The sequence below is a fragment of the Morone saxatilis genome, unplaced genomic scaffold (genome assembly GCF_004916995.1).
Source record: "Morone saxatilis isolate NCDOM2014 unplaced genomic scaffold, NCSU_SB_2.0 Contig16, whole genome shotgun sequence".
Taxonomy (NCBI): Eukaryota; Metazoa; Chordata; class Actinopteri; family Moronidae; genus Morone; species Morone saxatilis.
Window position 1 is genome coordinate 4,106,708 of NW_023339718.1, and position 24,477 is coordinate 4,131,184.

The following is a 24,477-nucleotide window of genomic DNA, read 5'->3' on the forward strand; positions in this document are numbered from 1 at the left end:
TATTTTGGTTCCAATTATGTGAAGAAAAATTGTAAGAAATAACCTTGTCTAATAAAGAACTTTAAGAAGCCTATTACAGTCCAAAATCACCGGGTTTTGCCCAAAAGATTTCACTATTTGGTTGATTGTACATTTGGAATATAATAATGAAAATTACCATAGAAATATGTCAGTCACGTGGTCCCTTAAAACTCACCACAGTTGATAGAGTTACTTACCAGTGTTCTTTTTCAAACAGGGCATATTTGAAAGTAATCACTTTTAACACTAACAGAATGCTTTACAGACTTAAAACAGAAATGTTTTTCCTCATTCTCCCAGTTTCCCAGTTAACTTGTAAATGGTTTCATTTGCATGGAACCAAATCCGATGCCTCAATCTGTTGTGCATTATCCCCATCAATTTACACGCAATTCAATGTCTGTTTTATCTTAGTTAAACACCAGTATTGTTCCAGCAAGTAAAGAATAGTGAAGTAAAAAAAGTGATAATAACAGAATTCTACAAGCTGAAGGATAAACCTACTAAAAGTGATATTATAGCTTTTGAAGAAAGTTAACCAAAAAACAAAAACATAATTCTCAAAGAATAACCAAACGTGTAAATTTATGAGTTATCCCAACATCATTCTCTATGATTGTTTGTTCGAGGTGTAGAAGATAAAATAAGATGAGAGTTAGAAAATGTAAGCATTTCTGTGTGGCACGTGTGTTTGCAGTTTGGCACATAAAGATAAAAGTGACATATATATTCACATTAGCTAGCTTATCTAGTCACAGGCTAGGCTGATATTAGCTTACAGCCAGGGCCACCCTTTTTCAATATGTCTTTAAACAAGAAGTCTCCACTGACAATACTGTAGCAAATGTAAAAACAAGTTGTTTAAACATTTTCATTTTTAAAAACATTATTATTTTTGTGACTTAGCACTAGCTAGCGTTATAGCGAGATATTAGCAAGATGAATGATGTTTTTATTAGTTAGCTAAGTAGCTAATATTTTGCTGACATATATGTGATTTTATAAATGTTGCTTTTATCTTTTAGCTGGTTGTCTTTTGGTTGGATTTTCATAGCATATATAGCATAGCACATAGCATATCTATTCCAACAGAATGGAGAAAGTTGGAATTGATTTTTGACCGAGGCTTGCTCAACTGTTATCTGGAGCACAGAGCAAAAAGGGGCGGGACTTATGAAGGGTTAATTGGCTTAATATATTTCACCTGTGTAGCTTTGTTACTATATGTGAAGTCCCTTTTTTTTTGATGGTGTTGTCAGGGTTTTGTCCACTCCCTGTGTCAGCCTGTGCCACTCAACAGATTAATAGGAGCTGTTCAGATAGATGTGTGTTCCTACATCCATGCACACGCAGACTCACACACACAAACAAACACACACAAACACACACACTGATTAAAGCATTAGGGGATTGTTCAGTGTCCTTGTAAAAAAATGTGTTTTACATAGAAGTCACAGAACTGCAAAGAGAAAGAGAGAAAAGATTGCTGCTGGCACAACATATGATTTGTGCAATTTTTTTCCACCCCCGAGGATGAATGAATTGGGTTTTTTTTTTTTTTTTCATTTTGTTATTATTTCTTTGAATTCCTTGCTCATTTTGACAGGTGTGTGCTCTGGTATGATTCCAGCTATCTTCCATTATTTTACTAGCATCTTGTTCTGAAGGTAGTGACATGTTTCCCTTAGCTGACGCACTTTCTCATCCTGCGAAATCAATGCTGGAAGTTCAATACGTCCCGCAGATGAAGGGCTTTTTTGACAATCGGCTCCTAGGATCAGGGTCAATGCCTGGACTCCACGCTGTCATTTTAAGATGCTCTTTAATAGCATTAAAAGAGCTGCCTCAGCCTCCTGATCTGGACTTATCTGGCAGCAGGGGATTTCACTCGACTGTCACTGTGCTTTAAGCACGTGCTTGTGTCTGTCTGCGGTATTAATGCCGAAATGGTTTGTTTCTCAGTTTGTCACAGACACTTTCAAAATACATTGGCTTATTTTGTACTTCACTTTAAAACACTGCTTTTCCAGCAAAGCCATCACCGGCAGTACCGGCTCAACATTTATGATTTATCCTTTTGGTCACTGTCAAGCATTAAAGGTTAAGGATTAAACATGTATTTTCTGACACTTGGATAACCCTCTAATGTTAAGATATCCTTATACATCTGCTTGTTTTTGTGTAGATTAATGTTCCTCTATTTAGCCAGCAGACCTCGACCCCAAAGTGTTGACTTTACTTCAAAACCTAGACTGTCTGCTCAGGCTCTGAAGAACTGGCCATAATGGCTTTAGAAATGATGTAACGTCTGAATGTTCTCTTCACAATAGTTTTTTATTCCGATCCACCCAACGCTTGGATTGCCATGAAACTTTGTACAGATATTCGTGGTCCCTAGAGGATCAAATCTGCTGAAATTGGTGACACCCCCAACTCTTCCTCTAGCGCCACCAGCTGGTCAGAATCTTTACGTATCCAGTGAAATATCTCAATATATACTAGACAGATTGGCACAAAATTTGGTACGGACATTTATGGTTCCCAGAGGATGTATCCTAATGAATTTGGTAACTTTTTACTGTAGCACCAGCAGGAGGTTGGAGTGGGTAACATTTAGGAGGATCTATTGGCAGAAATGGAATATAATATTCATACGTATGTTTCATTAGTGGTACATAACACTTGTGAAATACGATTGGTTGTGGTTTGTTTGTGTACCTTAGAATGAGTTTTTATCTACAGAGGGAGGAGGTCTTCTTTCCCAAAGGGTGCCGGAACTAGAGGCCCGACCTAAATCCCTGCCACTTTGAATCTTTTTATAAATGTCCTTGAATAGCTGGTGATGTTTGGCCATACAGAAATGTTGTGAGAGATTCCTGTCCCCCACAATCACAAATGAATTAAAGCCGAGTTTGGTTGGATCCTCCAAAGGTTATCTTCTCATCGTGAGCCTGGCTGTCTGCTTGCGCAATACGAACACACCAAACGCCGGATGGTGAAACGGCTAAAATATTGTACCTGGTGACGCAGGGGGCCGCTGCGAACCTAGTGGAGCGTTGCACCGCAAGTCCTTGCAGGGGGTGTGCCAACCCAGGGTTCCGAATTCCAGCTGCGGCCCTTTGCTTGTCCAGCCCCCCCATGGTCCGCAGAAATTAGAGTGAACATTTTGTCAATCATCGATTGTGTCCATCAATGCTCATTTTGTTTAACAAAAACTCGTGAGAAGAGAGCCGCTAGTCACTGGACGCAGTATTTGGTAGGGAGAGGTGGCTAATAATCGCATTCAGTCTGTTAAATTCAGAAACCAACGGATACCATTGACACAGCAAACTACGTGTTTTAGGTATGATTGATTCTTGATTAAGCCAGCTTTAACCTGTTACCGTTTAAGTGACCTTATTTCAGTTTTGAGGTTTCGGGTAGAAACATCTCCGCTAAGTTTTCTGTTTCACAGTACAATTAATGGATGAATTGAAGGCTAGCTTGATCAAAGATTTTTCTTTTAACTTTGGCACCATTCATCAGTTTCACCATTGTTTTTTAGTTAAATAAACTTATCTGGTTTTACAGTGTGTATCGAGTCATCTGTTGAGTGTATCATCATATTCCTACCTGCTGAATATCAGCATGTTAGTGACAAAGAGAACACAGCATGTGTACGGGGTTGGAGGTGCTGGCAACCGCTCAGTGTTAAAAATGAGCCTGATGAAGCGCTGATTGAAATGCATCGCTCTCATCAGCAGTTAATGAAAGATCCTTGACTATATTTTTGTGTTGAGTTTCTGACTAATCTCTGGATTGATCATGAGAGGTGAATGATGTGGGAGAAGAGAGCTGCCATAGTGTCACTGCCTCTCAGTTAAGGCAAGTTTGATGTTGTTAGCATGATGTTGGGTTAGCTCATTTGAATCGAGGGCTGTTCACTGTGCAAATTGTCAGCCGAGCACTCTAGCTGTGATGCCGTATTACACACTGATTAGGCTGCAACCTTCCAGTGTTTTCAGTGGACTATTCCCCTGCTGAGTGTTACCACTCTGATCAGAGAATTGCGCGAGCACATTAGTCACTGCTGTCTTATTTTCCACATGACCTTGGGTGATGTATTGCTTTCATTATCTGCCGATGTACTTGGGATGTTCATTATGCAGTGTTTTGATATTGTGGTGCTGTCTTTCTGTGCGTCTGGCTTCTCTCCAGGTGTAAGCATGGAGCATGTGGATGAGCTGCGTGTCTTCCTGTTGGTCTGCGGCCTCAGAAGAGTCAAGGACCCCCTCTATCTGGTGGAGGTTTTTTCGGGTATGCAATCTGTTTTATATGTATGCTAATAATGAAAAACATAAAAATGAAACGCATAGTCGAGTAGTAGAGGAAGTAGGCCACCTAAAAGAGGGGAGGGTGTTTCTTGCTGGCATGTTTTCAGCCTTTATTTCAGGTAAACTTTCACAGCCATTCTGACTGTATTTCTGTAGTACCCTGTGGTAGAGGCAGTGGCAATGTCATCATCAATTAGAAATGAGGTAAGATCTCTGCGGTTGAGTTTCAGCTAATTGAAGATTTATGTGAAAGTGCAATGAGATTCTTCTGACAGCTCAAGTTGGCCCTATAAAGACATTTCGTCTCGTTGGGTCTTGCCTTTTCGGTGTTTATTTTTATGATGACTGTCTTATATATCTTGTTATGTATCTCATATATTCAGCTGTGAGAATTGCCACTGATGAGCTACATCTTGTTTAAATATATTTATTTTATGAGACTTTCATAGCATACAGTTATGGTAATAAGACAGCACTAGAGGGCGTCAAATTGTATATTAATGTTTCCTCCAGATAGGAGAAGTAGATGTGATGTGGGCATGTTCACATGGCATTTCTTGGAATTTAATTGTACTGTGATTAAAAATAACACGTATAGTGCACTCAGTATCTGTCTGTGCAAAAACAACTTTACTGCTTTTGAGAAAGCTGCTGCTCATTTGTTTTTGTTTACAAAGCCACTTTTATTTTTTTGTCTTTCAGAGTGGCATTGTGAGAATCCACTGAATGTTTTGGTCATTATTGGGCCAAAGGTAAGCACACAGTCATTATACAGTACTGCACATGTTTCTCCCTCTGTACCGTGACTCTTTGTACTGTTGAAATTACCTAGAAACCTTCCCTGGGAATTCAGGTGGTCTCTAATTGGATGTAGCAGAGATACAGGCTTTAGCTGTTTAGCTGGAATTAACGCTGGGAGGAAATGGTACTGTTCTGCAGACAGGATCAGCAGCAGCAGCAGTGGTCCTGTTTCTTGTTGTGCCTAACTGACTGACTACTTGATGGACCAATGCACTGACCTGTGTGAAGTGACCTCATCTGAATACAAATGGATATTGATCAGAGATGTGCTGGTATAAAATATAGCCAAAGCATTTTGCATTATGCTTCTGTCTTGTGTATCCACTGTTGGGACAGATTGCTTTTACTAGTTACTGAATAAAAATGACATGGCAATATTTGTGGTTAGTATAAACTGTAATTTAATCTGAATAATTTTGGATTATTTCAAAATCAAACATTGAAAAAATACTAAAAAATAGTCTGTGTTACACCCACAAATCCAACTAGACTTTTTTTTTTTACATTTTATTTTAATGATTGGTCTTTTATTCTGAAAATAATAAATTAAATAATATTAGTCTTTGTCCTTCGGTGGCTTTACTTTATGTTCAGGTAACTGAACTCAACTCAACTGAGTTGGAACAGAACAAAGACAACAATCACAATATAACATCAAAATCTCAGTATTTCAAAATAAACTAATAATTATACAATCACTAGATATAAAATTAAAATCCTTGGACTATTAGAATTACAGTAAACTAAATATTCTGTTATTTAAAAAAATAGAATAATAAAATAAATTGTTTTTACAGTGCTCATTTTATCATTCTTATTATTCCCAATATAAAACAATTATCATATTCCCTATACATTAAATCACTTGATTAACACTTGATTTATACAGTATAATCGCTCATTGTTCTTTCATTACAGTTGGCATATGCTCATTCTAGTAAAGTGCCCAGTTGCCTTGGCAACGGTCAACACCAGCGCTGTTGCTAATCAGCTGTTGGTCTAACATTTGACTGCCATAATATAATATAGCACCTTGGAATCTGTGAAGCTTGGCTATATAATATAATAATACTTTATATCACAGCAGCCACAAACATGTGAGTTTGACAGATATTGTTTTTTCTCTTGAAACATCATTTTCAATAAAATTAGCTGTAGCAGCTTCAGGAGACACAAGCTGAGCGGCTGAGGTCGTGCCTGTTAGCTCAGTTAATATGTGCACGCTCACCGTCTCTTCCTCCTATTAAACGCAGGTGAACACCTACTGTGTAACACAGAATGTGACCGCTCGTATCCATGTGACCCAAAAATATAATATATAATGTATATATATAAAACTAATAACAAAAACCAAAAAATAAAAAAAAATATTCATTTCAAGTTGGACAAATCAAATATCACTGATTGTTTATGTGTTTGGATCCCCGTTAGCTGTGCCCTGAAGCAGAAACTTCAGTTGAAACAAATCAACACATTAAAAAACATTTAATCTTACAAGCAACACAAATGAGAAACATAGGACTTGTCAGTGGTGTCATTTTTTTAAAAACACACATTAAACCTCACAGTCCACATAAAGCAACGCGTCTGAATGTCTTCTGGGATTATTTATTTATTTATTTTTTCCATATTGAAAACTATTTTTGTTGTTAGTCATCCTCTGGCAACCCCATGATGCCTTGGGTTGAGTCTGTCAACCAATCAGAGGCTGTGTGGACGGGTCTGTGACACAATAGAGTAACATGTGATTGACCCCATTCCCCTGTCAACATCTATAGAGCCCCGGGGGTTAATAGGCAAGTGCTTATTGGTTAAAAAAAGAAATTTTTACTGACATATTTTTTTTTTTTAATGTAATGTAGGCCTATTCTTAATTTTTCCATCCTGATTGCATGTAATCAATTACTCCCCAACACTGTGTGTATCATTACTGAAGACATTAACTGAACAAAGTCGAAGTCAAATAATTGGAGAAAAAAAGCCTGCCATGATTTATGATATTCATAAATCAAGCAGTCAGCCAGACAATCAAATCAGAGCAGGGAGGTTTTTTTTTTTTATACATTAAAAAAACAAATGAAGTGATTGCACTTTTATGTTTCTCTGTGCTCAGTGCTGCAGATATAAGTCATGTCCCGGGCAACAGCAGCAGCCTCAGTGCTCTTGCAACTGCTCTTCTTTTCCAATCTGTCTCTCATTGATTTCTCTCTGTGTGTCTTCACCGTTTCTTCCCCCCGACTTGCTTTGATATGACATGAGTGTACAGTATTTTAGTGTCTGTTCTTTCTTTCAAACAGTGGTGTCAGGCAAAAGGTATGTTCTGCTTTAGATATCCTCAGAAACAACTCAATTAGACATGGCCGGGGGCTTTTACACGGCCTCACCGCTGCTTCTCGCTCTGCTATGCTTAGTTGTTGTTTGATGAAGTGGTTCAGCGGAAGCAGAGACATTTGATTTGTCTTGACCAACCCTGAATCACAGTGGAAGCCTGCTTGTTTATTTGTCTGAGAAATGGAAAGGAATATATTATTAGTATTATTATTATTATTATTATAATAAACATATATTTGTATGACCACCAGATTTCCCCATGATAATTATGGGATTCCAAGAATACAAAAAGAAGTTAGACTTTGCTTTGCTGTCATGGTGTACTACAAATCCACAGCAACTCCATTCAAGTAATAAGAGCTCTGGCTGCACAGCATCCGTCATTAAGAGGAAAATTCAGGTCAGTTTGTCAGCGATGACACATCTCACTCCTCTCCAACTGGGCTTTATGAAGCACCGCAGTGTGCTGCACATTCTGTCAGATAGGTCTGAAGATATTTCTAAAAATTTAATGTTAGCTGTTGGGATATCAGTATCAAATATTTCTTGTTTAAGAACAAGAAAATATGTGGCAAAGGGCAAAACAGCAACCAAAACATAGAGCCTACCTTCCCCTTCTGACCGGTCTGTGCGGCCTGTGGATTCACCGTGGAGCAGTACACAATCAGTACAGTGCTTAAATCATTTGTGTTTGTTAATACAGCCGTTATCGGGATTCTCCCCCCCCCCCCGCCTGGTTTTACAATGTCTGCTAAATCCCAGATTACACCAGGATACAAAAATGTTCTCGGTTGAGATTCTTCGATTTTAATGCACATGTGCTTTACAGCAGATTCCATTTCGAAATTCCATGAGTTATAAAATGAAAGAGGGAAAAAAAAAAAAGTAGCAGCTTGCTTGGCAGCATCTTTGACCTAAATTGCTAACGCTTTGACTTTTCTGTGGGCAGGCTAATGCACGCAAATCCACGTTGCAATTAATCAGATTGGCCACCCACCCCACCCTGACCCCAATCTCTGAAAATACAGGATTTGCTCATGATAGAAATTATTAATTGTGTCATTGTTTATTTTATCCTCACGATTAAGTCATTGTTGGCATCCTTGACGAAAACAGAGCTTTTGACAGTCGGTCTCTCTTTGATGTGTCGGCCTTCTCTTAGATTGATCCTGCACTTACTGTTGAAGTGGGAGCTGTTGTTCAAAGGTAAGCCTTCTTTTCTCTTTCCTTTTATTCATCAGTTACACGTCTCATAAAAGAAAACTTGAGCTCTGACAGTCTAATTGCTAATACTTCTGTGAGAAATTGGAATTCTTTCTATTTATCCCGTGTGGCAAAGGAAAACATCTGAGCAAATGTAGCTTACATTTATCTTGATATAATGTGAATGGAATGAAAATCTGAGAGGAGCGCCAAGATCCTCTTTTTTTTTCTATCTGTCCTCCAACTCTCAAGTCTCGCCTGATCTCTCGGTTTTTCGCCGAGGGGTCTTCACCACAGCAGAGATCCTTGCGGCAGGTTCCTGCCGTCTCTGGTTAGGACTTTCACCTGGACTCTCTGTGCATGTCACACATAGCGCAGCCGTGTTTCCTGCCCTGAGCTTCTCACTGCCCTTTAGCATCATTCACGCCTCTGTGAGCCTTGAGTCACGCAGAACTGAGCTCTGCCACTGCTTCTGCAGAACAGCAGGGGTCTTCATGGCCCAGGAGAGGAGCCAACAGGAGCTTCATGCTGCCGTGAAAAGGTGCTTCGCCGTGGTCAACAGCTCTGTCTCGGAGGGCATGTCAGCAGCCATCTTGGAGGTAAACATCTCAAGGACTCTTGGGTAACAATTCAGTATCTTTTTACAGTTCATACATTGTGGTGCTGAATAGTATTTTGGTAATGAGAATTTAATTTATTAAAGTATATACTGAGAATTGAAAGCCCTTGGAAAATTGAAAGCGTGTGAATATTTACTGGAGTCCTTATCTCGCTGTTTCTCGCTCAGCTACAATGTTATCTGACCACTTCAGGGACAATTACCCAAATTAATTGCTTGACTCCAATCTTCCCATTCCTGAGTGAGCAAAACCAGCAAATCCACTTAATCTCTTTTAAACACAGTCGATTAAGGCAATCCACAGTAGGCTTAAAGTCTGATTAGTGTGTTAGCATGTTTCACTCAACAACCTGCTGAAGGTATTAACTGATACAGATTGTTAATTCTGTAAGTGAACTAAGGCACCCAAGAGCAGAATAGCCAAGCTTCACAGATTCCAAGGTGCTTTTGTGGGTTTCTAAGAATTATAAAATGAGTGAGTCTAAGCAAGTAACTTTTGTCTCTTTTGACATTGTGGATCTCAACGACTTTTGAGTGTTTAATCTCTCTGGTCCGACAGGCCATGGACCTCGGGGTGCCCGTGTTGGCCAGGGACATTCCAGGGAATGCAGCTGTAGTGCAGCATGAGTTCACTGGCCTGCTGTACTCATCTCCTCAGGTACTGTATATAGTAACAAACACTGACCAGGTCACCACATGTGGTAAACCCCTTTAAGCTTCAACACTGACAGCGTTGATGGACTACAGAGGGGATGTACTGCACATACACTGCTACTCCTGTCACCTCAGCTGACCCATAAAAGTACTTACTGCTGATAAGTAGTATTGAAGCACTGTCTCAGGAAGACTGAAGAGTCCCCTACTGGCATAGATTTACCTTAAATGGTCACAATTGTAAGTAGGGAAACTTTACATCATTTAGTCAAACTTTGTACTTTAAATTCTCATCATTAGTTCAATCTGAGCAGATAAAACATAACAAAAGGAGCTGATTCCTCAGGTGCGTAGATTAGAATCAAAAAGTGCAACCTTCAGGGACAGAGCAAAGATACCACATTACCACGCAGTGATGCAACACATAGGAAAGTGCAAAGTGGGGAGCTCCCGCGAGAACTATTCAGTCTGATATTTAATGAGAAAATACCAAAAAAAAACAAGATCCAGGAAGTGCCTTGCCTGATATTGAGTGGTGCAGACAACCATGGAGGCAAAAAAGGCCCAAAGCTCCGTCTTCGGGTGAATTAATATTTTAGATTTATTTTTCTAGCATAAAGGTAATCAAACAGGCCAAATAATGTCGACTCTAGGTCTTCATCAGGGTCCTGGATCTTGTTTTTTTGTACTAAAGATCACCTATGGGATCAGCCATCAGAGCCATACTTAATGAGCTTGGATGCAAAAGGAGAATAGCATAAGTTAAGGCCAGTTGACCGAGGGCTTGAGCACGGCGCTGTCAAGACACCATGTTGTAGCGTGATGTTGTTGTAGCGGCAGGGATAAGTCCTCTCCGGGGGGGGGTCACGTGTGCTCAGCTGAGCTGCCAGGAGAAGGCTCTCACAGATGGTTGCAGCAACTTGGGCTAGATAAACCACGACCTCAGCCAGGACTGAGAGGCAGCAAGTCTTTCAGCCAACTTTTCTTGCAGTGGATCACAACTCATTACTTCTTTTTTCCCTGCATGCTTTAAAATCCTCTCTTATTTTTTGATTGACAGTGTTTCTGGTTCTTTAAGCCTTCAGAGTAATTACTTGAGGAGTATAGGTATCAAGAAATATGTCAAAAGAAACAAACACACAAGCACTCAAGAGCTTTGAAGAGAAAAATGGCTTTTCCTGCCTGGCTCTATAATTTGCACTACAGTGAAGTGATTATAAGCATGCTGCTCATAAGTTGAGCTTTAATCCTGTTGCTAAGGATTTATAGCTCTCATATGGCCATACAGAAGAGCTGTTTCCTACCAAGAGCCTCTCCAGACATAATCACATCACTTGAGTGAAGTGAAGTACAGTGAATTGGCCAGCTGACTGGCAGAGGCTAAAACTTTGCGTGCCTATTGGCTCTCTGCTGCAGTAAATGTTGGCTGCCATGTTGTAGGAACACTTTTAAGGCACTTTCACTTCATTTTGTTGGAGTATCCCCTCTGTCTGCTGGGCCCACATCTCAGTCAGTTCTCAGCGACGGCACCATCATTTTTATCCTCATCTTCCCCTCCCATGTCCCTGTGACAGCTGTTGTGGTAGCATCGCAGCAGTTACTTTATTTGTTTCTCCCTTTCTTCATAAGCAAGTGAGAGGTGGCAGCTATTAGGATAGACTGAAAAGGTGTATTGGACAGCCGCATTTAGATCTCGAGCCACAAATATCTCCATCCTTTGGCAATGTACAGGCATTTTATGAAGTATTTACTAATCAGTGCACTGGCTTTTAAGTGAGTTCTGTTCTCGTGCCTTGGATTATCTTTTATGCTTTAAAAAAAAGCATATCTTCAGGCAACTTCAACGGCAAGCTTTAAGTGGCATTTGGCACTGAATGAGACACGTTTTGCCTTTATCCTTGCCAGGAATTTGTGCATCAATCTCAGAGGCTGGTGGCAGATCATGAGCTGAGAGAGAGAGTGGTAAGAAATGGAAAACTCTACGTGGAAGAGCATCACAGCCTGAAACAGGAGAGAGAAACCTACCAGCGGCTGGTGGACACCCTGCTCAGAGCGTAAGGTTGTGGCATTCAACCTCTACTCTGGATACTTTCTCAGGAACTTCGTCTGTTTACCTTGCATAGGTATAATCATCACAAGTGTCTTTTAAGGAATCAGGATACTAATATGCAAAATAATCCCATTTTATCTGCACTGCCAGACAGAAATTATGGTGCAGAGCACTTTGAACTTTGAAGACCTAGACAAGAAATGGTTGTTTGTCTTGTTAATATATTTAATATATTGATGAAACTAATGATGTACTGCTATTTATGGTTTTGTATAAATATAGAGAAAACTTGGGTTTTCTGTTTACTCATTCTACTTAATAAAAACAACTGTTGTTGAGCGGTTGGTGAGCTGAGAACACTGGTGGACTCAAGGGTTGCCTCCATGTTAGAACGAAACACAGCAAAAGTGCCCTCTATGGTGGCCCAGTGTGCAAAAAAAACATGATAACGTTTCCTCTGTAGTGCCTTTCCAGTGTAGAATGTAATGCAGTGCCGTATAGTCTGCCTTACATGCTAGAAAATTAGTAGTATTTAATAATGATACTTTGAAGTCATAATAAAACAATTTTAATCTTGCCCCACCAGATGCAATTGGTGCCCTGTCCCTCAGACAGCCAGAGTCCACCACTGTCTAAGAATGTATGCTGTTGTAATTACCTTTATTGAGAATCTCTGTTTCTCATGCTTATAAAAAGTTCTGTTCGGATCTTGATTTCTCCTCAAATGCTGTGCAGGATCAGCTAATCTACTCTACCTAAAACAGTTCCTATATTTCTTATTCTTCCAGTCTGTATGCTACCACATTCATTTTTAATGAAGTGCAACGGTTGGCTTGCACACATCCAAGTCCCCAGCAAAAACTCAATTTGTGTAAAGGGCAGAGGGGCACAAAAGGTTCTTGTAATTTGAAGATTCAAAGGTTGATTTTGGCCACACATTGTGGCAATGGCTGCTTGGAAAAGCGTAAATATTCTCTTAAAGGTTTTGCACTATACCATATTTTTGATGCAACTGTAAAATTAAGCATTACACAAAATATACACCAACATCAGGAGCATACTGTTACCAGAGAGGTAGGTGCTTAACATAGAAAATCAGTTGAAAGGCAATATTCAAGATAATAGTGTTTTTAATGAAAAAAAAATCTAATGGAAATTAGATTAACTTTAATTTACAAAGAAAAAAGTCTTGATATTACATGATAGAAAACACTCATTTCAGTTAGAATTATGTTTAATCAAAGCCACATTTTTGGTGAAATCCATATCTGTCTCTATTATAACTGGTAATAAATAAATTTGACATTTGGGATACGTTTTCATTGTGTCTTTGTAGCATGTGAGTGCAAAAATTTAGAGAATTAGATATCCACATGCAGCCTCAACATTTGGTGGCTTTAAACATTGTGTATATAAGAGTCCATCTGGTCAACCATCTGAAACATTACCACACGCATCCACACTCTGATATTAACAGTAATATACAGTACATGTACATGTAAAAGGCCTTGATAGGTAATGAAATGAAGAGGAGGGCAATTCCAAAATCACATACTCTAGACAGTTGTTGGAGTTAACAAAGGCATTGAGGTGATCAAAGCCACATCTACTGTACATGTGAGGTCTGATCAGGTTCTGTATTATAAATGTTCCCCCGGCTCTGTAATGGGCACTTCCTCCTCACAACTGTCCTCTTTCCCAACCCAGTGGATGCCATGGCCGTTCTCCCTGGGCGGGAGATGTGGCGAATGCTGTCGCTCCAGAGAGGAGAAGGTGGTGAACTGGACTCTCTTTCTCTTGCTGGTGGGCGAGTGGAGGGACTCGGTGTGCATAGGTTTGCTCCTGAGGGAGCCCACACAGCTCAGGGGAGAGTCTGTAACAGAGGCCAGGCAACTGGGCCTCCTGGACAAAGAGGCAGTCTTATCAGGCCCGATGTCTATGATGGTGGTTGTTGTCTGGGTGTCTTGCTGGACTGGACTGCCTGGGACGCTCATCACCAGCTCAGCGTCTGTGCCGAGCCATACCCAGTCATGCCTGTGCCCTGTGGGCTCCTGGCCATGAGAGGGAGGCTGCTTGTGCCTGAACTTAACAACATACGAAATGCAATTAACCAGAAAAACCAGGATCGCCAGGCAGAAGACGCCCAACAGAGCGTACATGCCAATCTCCAAGTCTGTGAGCGGCCTGTTGGCCAACATTTCTTCACTACCAATTTCTTCTTCCGTCTCCTCCCCAGGTACCTCCACCTTGGTGGGGAAGTTGTTGTAGTTTACCAGGTTCCCAGGGGCCTTCACAGTGCTAGTAAAACTAACACTGCTCATATCCTCCACTATCATATTGTCTGAGCCATATGCTTTGCTGCTGTCACTGGGGCTGCTCATCATGCTGATATTCACCACGCTGGTGGGACTGCTGGGGTTTCCTGAATTGCTGGTCTTACCCACTCCCCCGAGGCTGCCGCTGGTTATGAAGGTCCGCTCTGTAGATTTGATCGTAGTTGTGATCTTCTGCATGGCACTCTCCTCTCTATCGGAGGTTGAACTGCGCGGATTCTGGGACGGCCTCCTCTGCTTCCTCTCGTTGTCCACCTCTTCCCCATCGTTCCCATAGTCACTGCCATTGTCCTTGCTACTAGCAGTGCTGCTGGCCCCCGGGCGCCGGCTGTTCACCTGGAATTTGACCTTGAGGTTCCCGTTGCCCACAGCCACTGTGCTTTTGCGTTTGGACTTCTGGCAGGCCTCACAGATGGACATTTCTACTCTAACTAGAACTCCCTCGCCTTCACCCTCTGCCACCACAGTTGGGGGCGTGCCCTGCACCGACACCACCCCCTGATCTAGAGAGGTCACTGTCACTCTGTAGTAAGCAGGATCATAAATGTCAAGTGGGGTCTGGCTGCCATCACTGAACTGCACCCAGGCACTGACCAAAGCTTCCTGAATAGAAAATAGGGTTAGGGTTAGTGATCATGCTTTTAATCTATGGTTCATGTTTGAGGCATTTGAATGGATTAAGACTGTTACCTGTTTAGGGGTCTGTAGAACCTCCTGCGTGGTTGTGGTAGCCAGGATGGCCCTATTGCTTCCAGGACTAAGCTGTAAAGTCATGGAGAGGCCTGTAACCAGCTGAACTCCCAACTCTGTGATGGTCACTTTGTCATCCACGACTTTGATAGTTGTCTTAGCCAAGATTGCATCAGACAGTGGTGAAAACACCTGTCACAGAACAATATCAGATAGAGTAAATTATTAGGGTGCCTCAGACTGTATCTGCTTACCAGGACCAGTTCAGTTTGTCAGGTTCAAGCTAAAACTTGTGCCCTTATCAAACTTAAATACAGCTTTGTCTACTCAAAGAGTAAACTCCCATCCAGGTTGTGATTAGCTGCTTCTCGCTATGATGTTGGTCACCGCCTGCTCAAGCCAAGGTTAATTCAAGCAATAGTTCAGTTTCTTACCTGGATGGAGGTGGTCCCCAGGTCTCGCCCCGACAGCACCCTTCCTGCTTGCAGCCTTGCCACTCGAGGGTCCTCAACCTTCATGAAGTATCGAACCAGCTTTGAGACATCCACCTGCCAATCCGAGCCCAGGAAGTAAGCCATAGGATCCCGAGGGTCCGCCTGCTCTGCCACGAAGTGGGTGAGCACCCGCACCAGGGCATGCTGAGACTGCAGCATGCAACCCTTCCCCTTCCTGTCATCTTCTTCACTGTTCCAGCCAGCTCTGGGACATTAGCACAAACAGACACGTTCAGGTCACACCTGTCACACGGTAAATGCTTTGACCTGCTATACTCCAATCACTCAACACTGTCTCTTTGCTTGATTGGATCACATTGAGATATTGCAGTACATTATGTAATGGAATCAAAACCCTAAACCCTGGGAGAGATATAATTTGGATTTGTAGGGGCTAAAGGATGCTTCTAGAAATTCCATCTAGAAACCAAATAAGGGGAGTTTTTATGTTAAATAAATGGTTTGTCTGAGTGTCCCACCTTTTTGAGGTTAGTATGGGTACCCTCCAGCTTTTGATCTGGCTCAGCTCTGTGTCCGACACCTCAATCTGGAGGGGGAGTCGGGGCATCCAGACGTTGAGTTCAAGCTGAGCACTCAGGTAGCTGTAGGTAAAGTTCACCATCATCTTCACTTTGCCCTTCATCTCTTTGCCATTCACGAAAACATAGTCACACCTGTCTGACACCTGGATAGGAGGAAATAATATATAAAATGAGCGATCCATCATAACACAAATATCTTATACTTTTAATTTGCTGATAATATGAGTTTGTGTAAGTACGCCTGTGTAAACAATCTATATCAAACTCAGAATGAGACTGTTAGTCATCTAACCAATGACAAAAAATAATCAAATATTCTCATAAAAGTCACTATTTTAACAAATAGGCCATTCTTAAAACAACAAATGGCCTTGTGGCAGTTTTGCACTGCATGTGTTACCATAGTAATGTCAGCTGGCTGTAATAAACTACTGCGATGATCACCCGTCCGAAGCGTTAGGAAGAGGCAGCATTGCAATTTTATGTTAATCAAAATATCATGTGGTGCAGTGCTGAACATCAGTCCTTCACAGCCAAGTGCATTCATTACACCATAATTTCAAAGGTGACCCTGGCAAGTTTGGGCAACTGCTCTCATCAGATCTCATGGACACTTTGAGACACGAGTCAAGAGGTTTTCCTTGGTCCTCTCAACAGCCGCTGCCTTAAACAAATTGGATAATTAACGCAGCATTGAAATTCAGTCACCAGCCCCTGGAAGAGCACAGGGGAGTGGACGGGGTGAACTCCACATTTAGGTAGAGGATGCGCTGTCACAGGGACATGCTATTTTTGAGAGGATCTTGTATCATCATCGCATCTGAGCATCAGTCATCCTGCACCCGTGACCAGAGCTTAAGCTTTAGAATGACCACATCCCTATGCGTCATCCTTGCTGCCAACTGAGTTGCCACGACCTTTTCTCTGCGAATAATCCTATGCTTGATTTATATCCAAACAGCAGATTTACCATATGTGGCACTGAAGCCCTTGAACAGTTGTTATGGAATATTTCGATTGCATGCATGGAACAATAGACAAAGATTTAGTTCCAGTGAAGTCGTCTAGAGTTTTTAATTCGGCGTGGAGGCAGTCAACCAGTCATCCATGATCTAAGGCACTTTGCTCATTTCTTCTTTGTCAGAGAAGCATCTTCCAAGAGCTCCACTGAACTTACAGGAGCCACGTTCAAATAATATTCTGAAGCATCAGTTAAAAGGGAATGCCATTTTAATGTGTCAGCCGCCCACTCATCCTAGTCACAATCTCATTCTGCAGCCAAGAATATCCCTCAGTGTTTTTGGTGTCAAAATAGATATTTATTTAAAATGGGATTTGACTTTCATCACTGGGGAGAATATTAAAGAGAGGCAGATATAAAAAAAAATGCTGAAATGCACACTTCACGGACACAACTGTGACTGTCGTTTCCCTGTGCAAATAAAACAGGCAAAATAAGTTTTAATGAGTATGCAGAATTATCACGTGGATTGGAAAGGGGCAAATTAAGTTCATGCGTTTCACCGAGTTCAGGCCTGATGTAAATCAGTTAGTCAAATTGCTGTGCTGCGCCATAAAAAGTCCTGATTAATCAACTAAGTAGACATCTATGCACAATATGTCCCTGCTTAAAATGTTCAAGTGTCAATCCTTCAATCCTGAACTGACAGAGTGAACGCCTGTGCACATTTTAAGTCTCCCCATCATTCATGCATATTTAGAAAAACCTTTCCATCACGGCAGATTAGACTTTGTTTGGCTTTTGTTTTGTCACATGAGCTATCCATTCTAGATAAATCCTCCCCCATCTATCACTAGCAGATTTGATACTCTTCAGGCACACCAGAAGAGAAAAGATATCTGAGTCAAGCTGTTGGACTAAGAAGATTAAAGGGAATATTTGTGACTGAAGCTGCTTTCTGGTCAGCAAATACACTGAGAGCTACAGTAAGCTGAGAACAACGGCAAAGACGGTTACATTACAGGGTGGAAAAGAATGATTTAGGCCATGTCCAGCCTCTTGACATCCTCATGTAATCCTGCTTTTCTTATAACCGACACCCATCTGCACTTAATACATGTGCACTTACTGTATATACTGTACTGAGAGCAACTCTGAAGAGAATTTATGTATTAGCTGAGACATGTTGTTTGCTAAACCTGCTTTGGGACATATTTGACCAGCAAAAAGAAATTTATTAGAGGGCTGCAGTTGACTGCATGTGTTTATTCTTTGTTTACAATTCCACTTTACCCTTGAGTAAATACATTCACAGCCTCTGACCTCAGGGGCCAGGGACCTGACTTTCAATTTCATCAGTAAACAAAGCCAGCTTTTGGCAGTCAGCCGTGCTCAGGTTCACAGGATAAAAAGGGACAAGTCACGGGACGGGAGCACAGTGGCAGACTGTGAGGTCATTTGTGTGAGCGATTTGGCTCACTGGCTGTTCATTGTCGGGGTGATTGATGGGTGATGTTGTCGGAGTGGAAAAGAGGAAAGAGAGCAGAGGTGACTTCGGTACAACTTATTTTCCTTATCCGTCCTTACATCACACATGAAACCAACCTTGCACATATGGAGCTTCTTTTGTTTTTTTTCAGTCCACTCATACCCCACATTCTCTCATCTCCACATTCTCATTTTTGTTCTGAAGTAACCATTTACAAGTAGTGATTAAATGTTTTTTACACTGCAGCAGAAGTGACCAAGGTTGAGTAAAAAGCTGTTAAAAAAAATATATTTGTAAAAGATTGAGAGCTGTTTCACTTTACCTTTTCATTGTCTGTGTGTTCCAATTATGAAATAGCTTGAAAATAAAATGTTTGCACGTTTGTGGAACCAGAGAAACTAAAAGTGATGTATCAGAGGTTTTTTGCTCCCTCTCAGGGGCGCATCTAGAGGGGCCTAGCCACCCCTGTTTGCTGTCAAATTTAACATATTCATTTATATGAATTTTTAAATAATGTGTTACGTAAAATTACCACATATAATTTAATGATCTGTTATGGCCATATTTTACACTAAGAATGTGTATTGATTTCTAATGCCACCTTTAGATACTTTCCACAAGGTGCCACAATATTGTAAAGTTGGAGTTCAAAAATGTTCATTTGGGGGCTTTTCCAAGCAAATATTGATATATGTGATTGTTTGCGATTGAATCAGCAGATATTTCTGCCACCCTCTTGCCACCACATGAATAATTTCCTCGATCCGCCCCCGTTCCCTCTACAGTTTGTGGAGGTATGTATAACAAGGAGCAGGAGGAGTAAATCTTACCTTTAGTACATCTTCATCGGTGGAGCTGCAGTCTGTATAGTCAGACACATCAGTGACTACTCCGTCTTCTTCCACGGCTACTGTCCTCACAGGCATCACCACCTTCTTTCCAGTCAGAACAGCTGTATTCAGGATCTCTGTGTCCTGCACAGAGGCCAGGAAAATCAACCAAAGTCACCACATATTGCTTACTCCCATAGAATAGAAAACCACATTTATCTGATGTTTTCGTGGAGTGCAAAAGGTTTTTGGGACAGGAGCCCTGTGGGAGGAAGGTAGGAGAGACGGGGGCGATGAAGTGTGACTCAGTGACTCAGCAGTCCTGATGAAGCAAGAAGGCCGGTCCCCCCTTGGGAAGCCAGGGAGGGAGCAGAGTTAAGGCTGGGTGATGGCCAGGTCACCACTAATCCAGGACTTCTCTGCACAGGCATGTCCCTCAGAGCGATGTCATATCAGTTCAAACATGATCGCGTAACTAGAGCCATGGACATGGACTAAGAACAATTTCTACACATATACAGTACAGCCTGCTCTTTAATGCGCAGTGTATTATTGAATAGGACAGCTGTGGCAGGAGGAGCGGGGTCGGTTGCCCGATCCCTGGGTCCCCCTGTCAAAGTGTCCTTGAGCGAGACACTAAGCCCCAATTGATTAGGCTGACGACTTGCATGGTAGGTAGGTTTCCATCAGTGTGCGAATGAGGGGCAAGTTATGCAATATAAATGCAGTGTGTGTGTGTGTTTGTACAGACATGCATTTGTACGCATGCATGGATAATCAAAGCACGAAAATGAAGCAGATGGATATGTGTCCTCCTCTGTAGAAACACACTGCTTTAAATGAAGTTGAAATAATTCAATATCGTGTGTGTAAATTAGCACGGGAGCAGTGGAGCGCTGCCCGGTCAAGTTCTGTGAGTGATCAGTTGAATCAAATTTGAAGAGACACTTGGCCACTCAGAGTACGAAAATGAAGCAGATGGATACGAGTCCCTCGACTGTAAAAACTGGTTTAAATGAGGCTGAAATAACAGAACATCATTTTTTTTTTTAAATTGTAATTACAATATAGTTAAAACATACAGATTTGAAGCCTGTGTCAGTGAGGCTCTCGCCATTATGCAGAAGTATTGAGCAGTGGCACTAGCTGGTGTTCATAGAGCAAGGCTAAGAGTGATCAGTCAGCGCTAATGTCCCCCCGAGCCAACCATCAAATCACCTCGTGTTTGGCCCTCTGCCTGAGGTCGGCTTCTAATCCACAAGAGAGATGAACCATGTCAAATTCACAAATCAGGACTCTGTAGCGGATCCTCGTAACTTCAAGCACTTCGGCACCATTATGATGGAAATGCAGCAGAGAGAACTGTGAAATATATGTAAGATACTGCCCTGAAGTATGACCATTCCTAACTTTTAAATGTACAAATTACATATTTCATCAATAATATGTGGGTGAACAAATGTTAAGACACAGAAAAAAAATGTCAATTACGTTTGTCATCATCATTTAACCATGACAGAACAGAAGTCCTCATTGTAGGGCCCCCGAGAGCAAAGGTTCAGCTGTGTTTTGGTCCCTTAGCAGCAAATGTTAAGCAAGCCTCAAAAATCCTAGGTGTTCTCTTTGACCAACAAAATCAATTTTGTGAGTAAAATAAAAACATTCTTGATCAAGTAGCTTTAGTAATTGTAAGTGTTTTAATTTTGTCCTTTTTATTTGTCATGTCTAAACAAAATACTTAGTAAAAAGTTTAATTATTTTTAATTATTAATTAATCAGGAATATTTCTGTAACTTACAAAACTTAGTTTGTGCCTCTTTAAATTACTAGTGAAAGCAGCTAAATCCAGAATCTTTTTTAACCTAAAATAATTATCATCAGTCAGTCTTGTTTGAGTCAAATGAACTCTGGTTTCACAGTATATTATCATTATTATCATTATTATGTATTGTCCCTGCAAACGTTAGTGTACAAAGAAGTCACTGACCCCAGTGACACATAACAGGCTTAATACTGTAATTCAGAGTGGTGTAAACTCTTGTGTGATGTTCCATCTTTCGTAGTGGAGATTATATCATGGATTAATTATAGAGGTAGCATGATAAAGAGGCCTGTGGCACCAGAATAGCAGCGCATGAAGCAGCTGTTAGGAGGAGAGGATGACCACGTATTGCATGCCAGAACAGAGCAGAACAACACAGAAGAGAGACATCAGCTAGCTGACAGTCAACAACACAAGGTCACACTCTGCTCAAAATAGAACCCATTTGCTAAACAATCCAAAGCATATCCAGCCTCTTGCGTATGCAAACCAGACAGGAATGGATCAGAGCAAAGTGCATTTTATGATATTTTCATGCACCAACGCTCAAAGGATGCAGTCCAAGCGTTGGCATTATTGGAAACTCTGCTGTCAGTAACATCAATGCCGGTTTTAATAATGATTAGGTGTGACATGGATGCTGTCAGCTTACTCACCATCACGAGGGGGGCCAGGCCAACAAAGTCTCTCTGCGTAGTGTAAATCCTCATGGCTCCTTCGGTCTTGGCTACGTTTTTAGACACAGACGGCAGCTCCAGCTTCCATATTATCACCTGACTGTCGAGAGGACTGCTCAGCTCCTCCACCTCGAAATCCATCTGAAGCACCTCCAGCAGACTGCTCTCGAGCCTGAATGGGAGGCCAGATTGGTAAGAAAGATGAGCATAAATACCTGTCTGTAATTCCGATACAGCTAATTTGCGTGCTTTTCTAAAGGGTTCCTTTAAAATAACTCAAAGGTGATATGTAAATGCAAATCAGCGACATAATATACTGTAAAATAGATGTTACTGCAGCTTTCCATTGTCTTATTATCATGTGGTATAAGAAAAGACACATTTACGAGGGATTTAACTTCTAAGCATCAGTAAGATGGAAACTTTCCATCTCAGCCACTGATGCTTAAACGTGATTATTTCACCATTGGGTCTGTAATTCTCTCTTCCTATAGAGATAATTATGTCTGAATAAAGGTGCAGTGATTATACCGCAGTGTATCCTGCACTTGAGTGTGTGGCTCATTCTTCTCAGTACAGAACAAGTGTAGATCTAACTATGGGTAGTGGAGCTCAAAAGAAAGCACGTCGAATGGGCTTTTATTTTATTGTATATTTTGCCTGATGAGGGCACACTTTGCATTTAAATGTTAGAAATTTCATTTGATAAATAATATTAAACACGACAAACAGTCTGTAGGCCACGCTAGCGGCTCTGTGAGGCTGCACGCAGGCGCTTACAGCTCAATGCTAACAGCGTGCTAATATGCCTCTAGCATGGAAACCCATGTGCTCTAGTTTCCTTCAGGCTCATCGTCTCTTTGTACACAAAATGTATCACTGACTAAAAATACCCAAATGTTTTTCATCAAATGTGAGAAGGAGGCACACCAGTGTTGGATGGGTGCCGACCACCAGTGTGGAGGAAGATAGGCGCACACTCATAGCCACAATACAGAAAAACGCTCTAATGATCATCAAACACTGTAATGCAATAAGTTTAACTCAAAAAATTGCAAATTAATACTTTTAGTAATACAAACAAATTTTGTAAGCTAAAAAGATTCTTGAGCAGTAGCTTTTAAACGCAATTGTAAGTGACATTTACTTTTTTGTAAATTAAAGAAACATTCCTGATTAAGGACTTTTAACTAGTTTTTGTTTTCACAGTACAAACATTTCAAAATTAAGTCAGTGTCACTTAAAATTACTAAAGCTACTTGATCAAGAATGTTATTTTAACTACAAAATTGAGTTAGTTTTAATTGAATCGATGTAATCAGTTTGAGCAATTGCTTTTGTTAAACAAACATAACTGGTTTTCCAGTGAAGGACAAAACAGCTCAACAGACATTAAATAGAGGATAAGAGACAGTTGTGCTCTATCATTGGTAGGAGTGTCCTGTTACATTTGCATGTTGTCAAAAACCATGATCAAAATGGTTATACATTATGTCAAAGAACATCTATGTGTATATATCTATATCAATAAGGACAGACATGTCTAATGTAGGACAGACAAGGCCCTTGAGAGACCTCGCGGACAGGGGTGTTTCCAAAAATATTGGGGAAAAAATTTTTGATATAGAGGAAAAACAACTTAGTGAAAGGAAAAAATTATTCTTTTATAGAAAAAAACTAAAGTTTTGTCCTTGACTACCTTACAGAGGACAAGTCATGTCAAAACATTGGTAAATTATTAAAACTTTTTTTTGCATTATGGCTGTGCGACTATCTTCCTCCACAACTGTACTTTCATTATGTGAAACAATAGAAAACTGAATGGACACATCAGCTTGTATGATCCAAGACAAACTCCATCCTCATAGTCAGAATGCATCATATAATGCAAAGGCAGTATGTATTATATAGGCTGCCATTGCCAGCACACCAAGCATCCCTTGTGTATTGATTGAGTCCCACTCAGAAACTGTTATTATTTTATATTTAGGAAACTGTTGAAAGAAAAGCAGAAAGTAACCCTATAAATATTAAGACAGGAAATTCAGAGATACCCAGCTCAAACATTCAAAGTGAAAAGTGTATTTGGCCCCTTGGATAGAAAGTGTCGAGATTTTTAGGAGAGGTATGTGATCCCAGTAGTTGCGACAAGACCCAATCCCCTTTTCTTTTTTAACTTTGTGGAGGCCTTTGCATCTCCAGGCATTTTCACAAACTAAAACGAGAGAAGAAAAGAGCAGAATTTCTCTCTGCTGGCCCTACCCTTGAGTTGCCGGCACTGTTAAATGTGAACTGTATAAAAGGTGGTCCAAGGACAGCATCGCCCTGCATACACAACAAAGTATAAGCCTTTGTAACTTATAATGGCCTTTCAGTGATGCCAGCTAGAACAGAGTGTCCTAGCCATGGATTCAATTTTCTCCCATGGCCCGAGTTAGTATCCTGGGTTATGTCTTGGCACTGTATTGAACTATAGAAAAGATATATTGGTGGGCAAAAATACAATAAGCATGCAGATACCCGCGTGGACATTATCACCCCCAGTGAATCTGTGTGTACATGTTATAAATATTTGTGTCAGGGCTGTGCCGGCACACAGTAAGTCCTGTTTACTGCATGACAATGACCTGCATACCAGCTGCCTCTC

At 40.9% G+C, this 24,477-nt stretch overlaps 2 protein-coding genes across 5 annotated transcripts in view; one reads left to right on the top strand and one right to left on the bottom strand.

Annotated features, from left to right (window-relative positions):
* The window catches only part of glt1d1 (glycosyltransferase 1 domain containing 1), a 21,889-nt gene extending 8,587 nt beyond the window's left edge, over positions 1-13,302 (top strand). For 2 of the 4 annotated variants that reach the window (XM_035658639.1, XM_035658636.1), the window contains 6 exons: positions 4,219-4,317; positions 5,037-5,086; positions 8,629-8,672; positions 9,085-9,268; positions 9,848-9,946; positions 11,848-13,302. In XM_035658639.1, the coding sequence (XP_035514532.1) occupies positions 4,219-4,317; positions 5,037-5,086; positions 8,629-8,672; positions 9,085-9,268; positions 9,848-9,946; positions 11,848-12,000 (629 nt within the window). In that variant the 3' untranslated portion in view covers positions 12,001-13,302. The remainder of the gene's footprint in view (positions 1-4,218; positions 4,318-5,036; positions 5,087-8,628; positions 8,673-9,084; positions 9,269-9,847; positions 9,947-11,847) is intronic. The other 2 variants (XM_035658638.1, XM_035658637.1) reach the window with 2 other exon arrangements.
* A 127-nt stretch (positions 13,303-13,429) lies between these two features.
* LOC118325810 (transmembrane protein 132D) overlaps positions 13,430-24,477 on the bottom strand; it is a 32,728-nt gene continuing 21,680 nt past the window's right edge. Inside the window, 6 exon segments of the mRNA XM_035658640.1 lie at positions 13,430-14,928; positions 15,016-15,207; positions 15,450-15,714; positions 15,989-16,194; positions 19,332-19,475; positions 21,810-22,002. Of these exon segments, the coding sequence (XP_035514533.1) occupies positions 13,633-14,928; positions 15,016-15,207; positions 15,450-15,714; positions 15,989-16,194; positions 19,332-19,475; positions 21,810-22,002 (2,296 nt within the window). The 3' untranslated portion in view covers positions 13,430-13,632.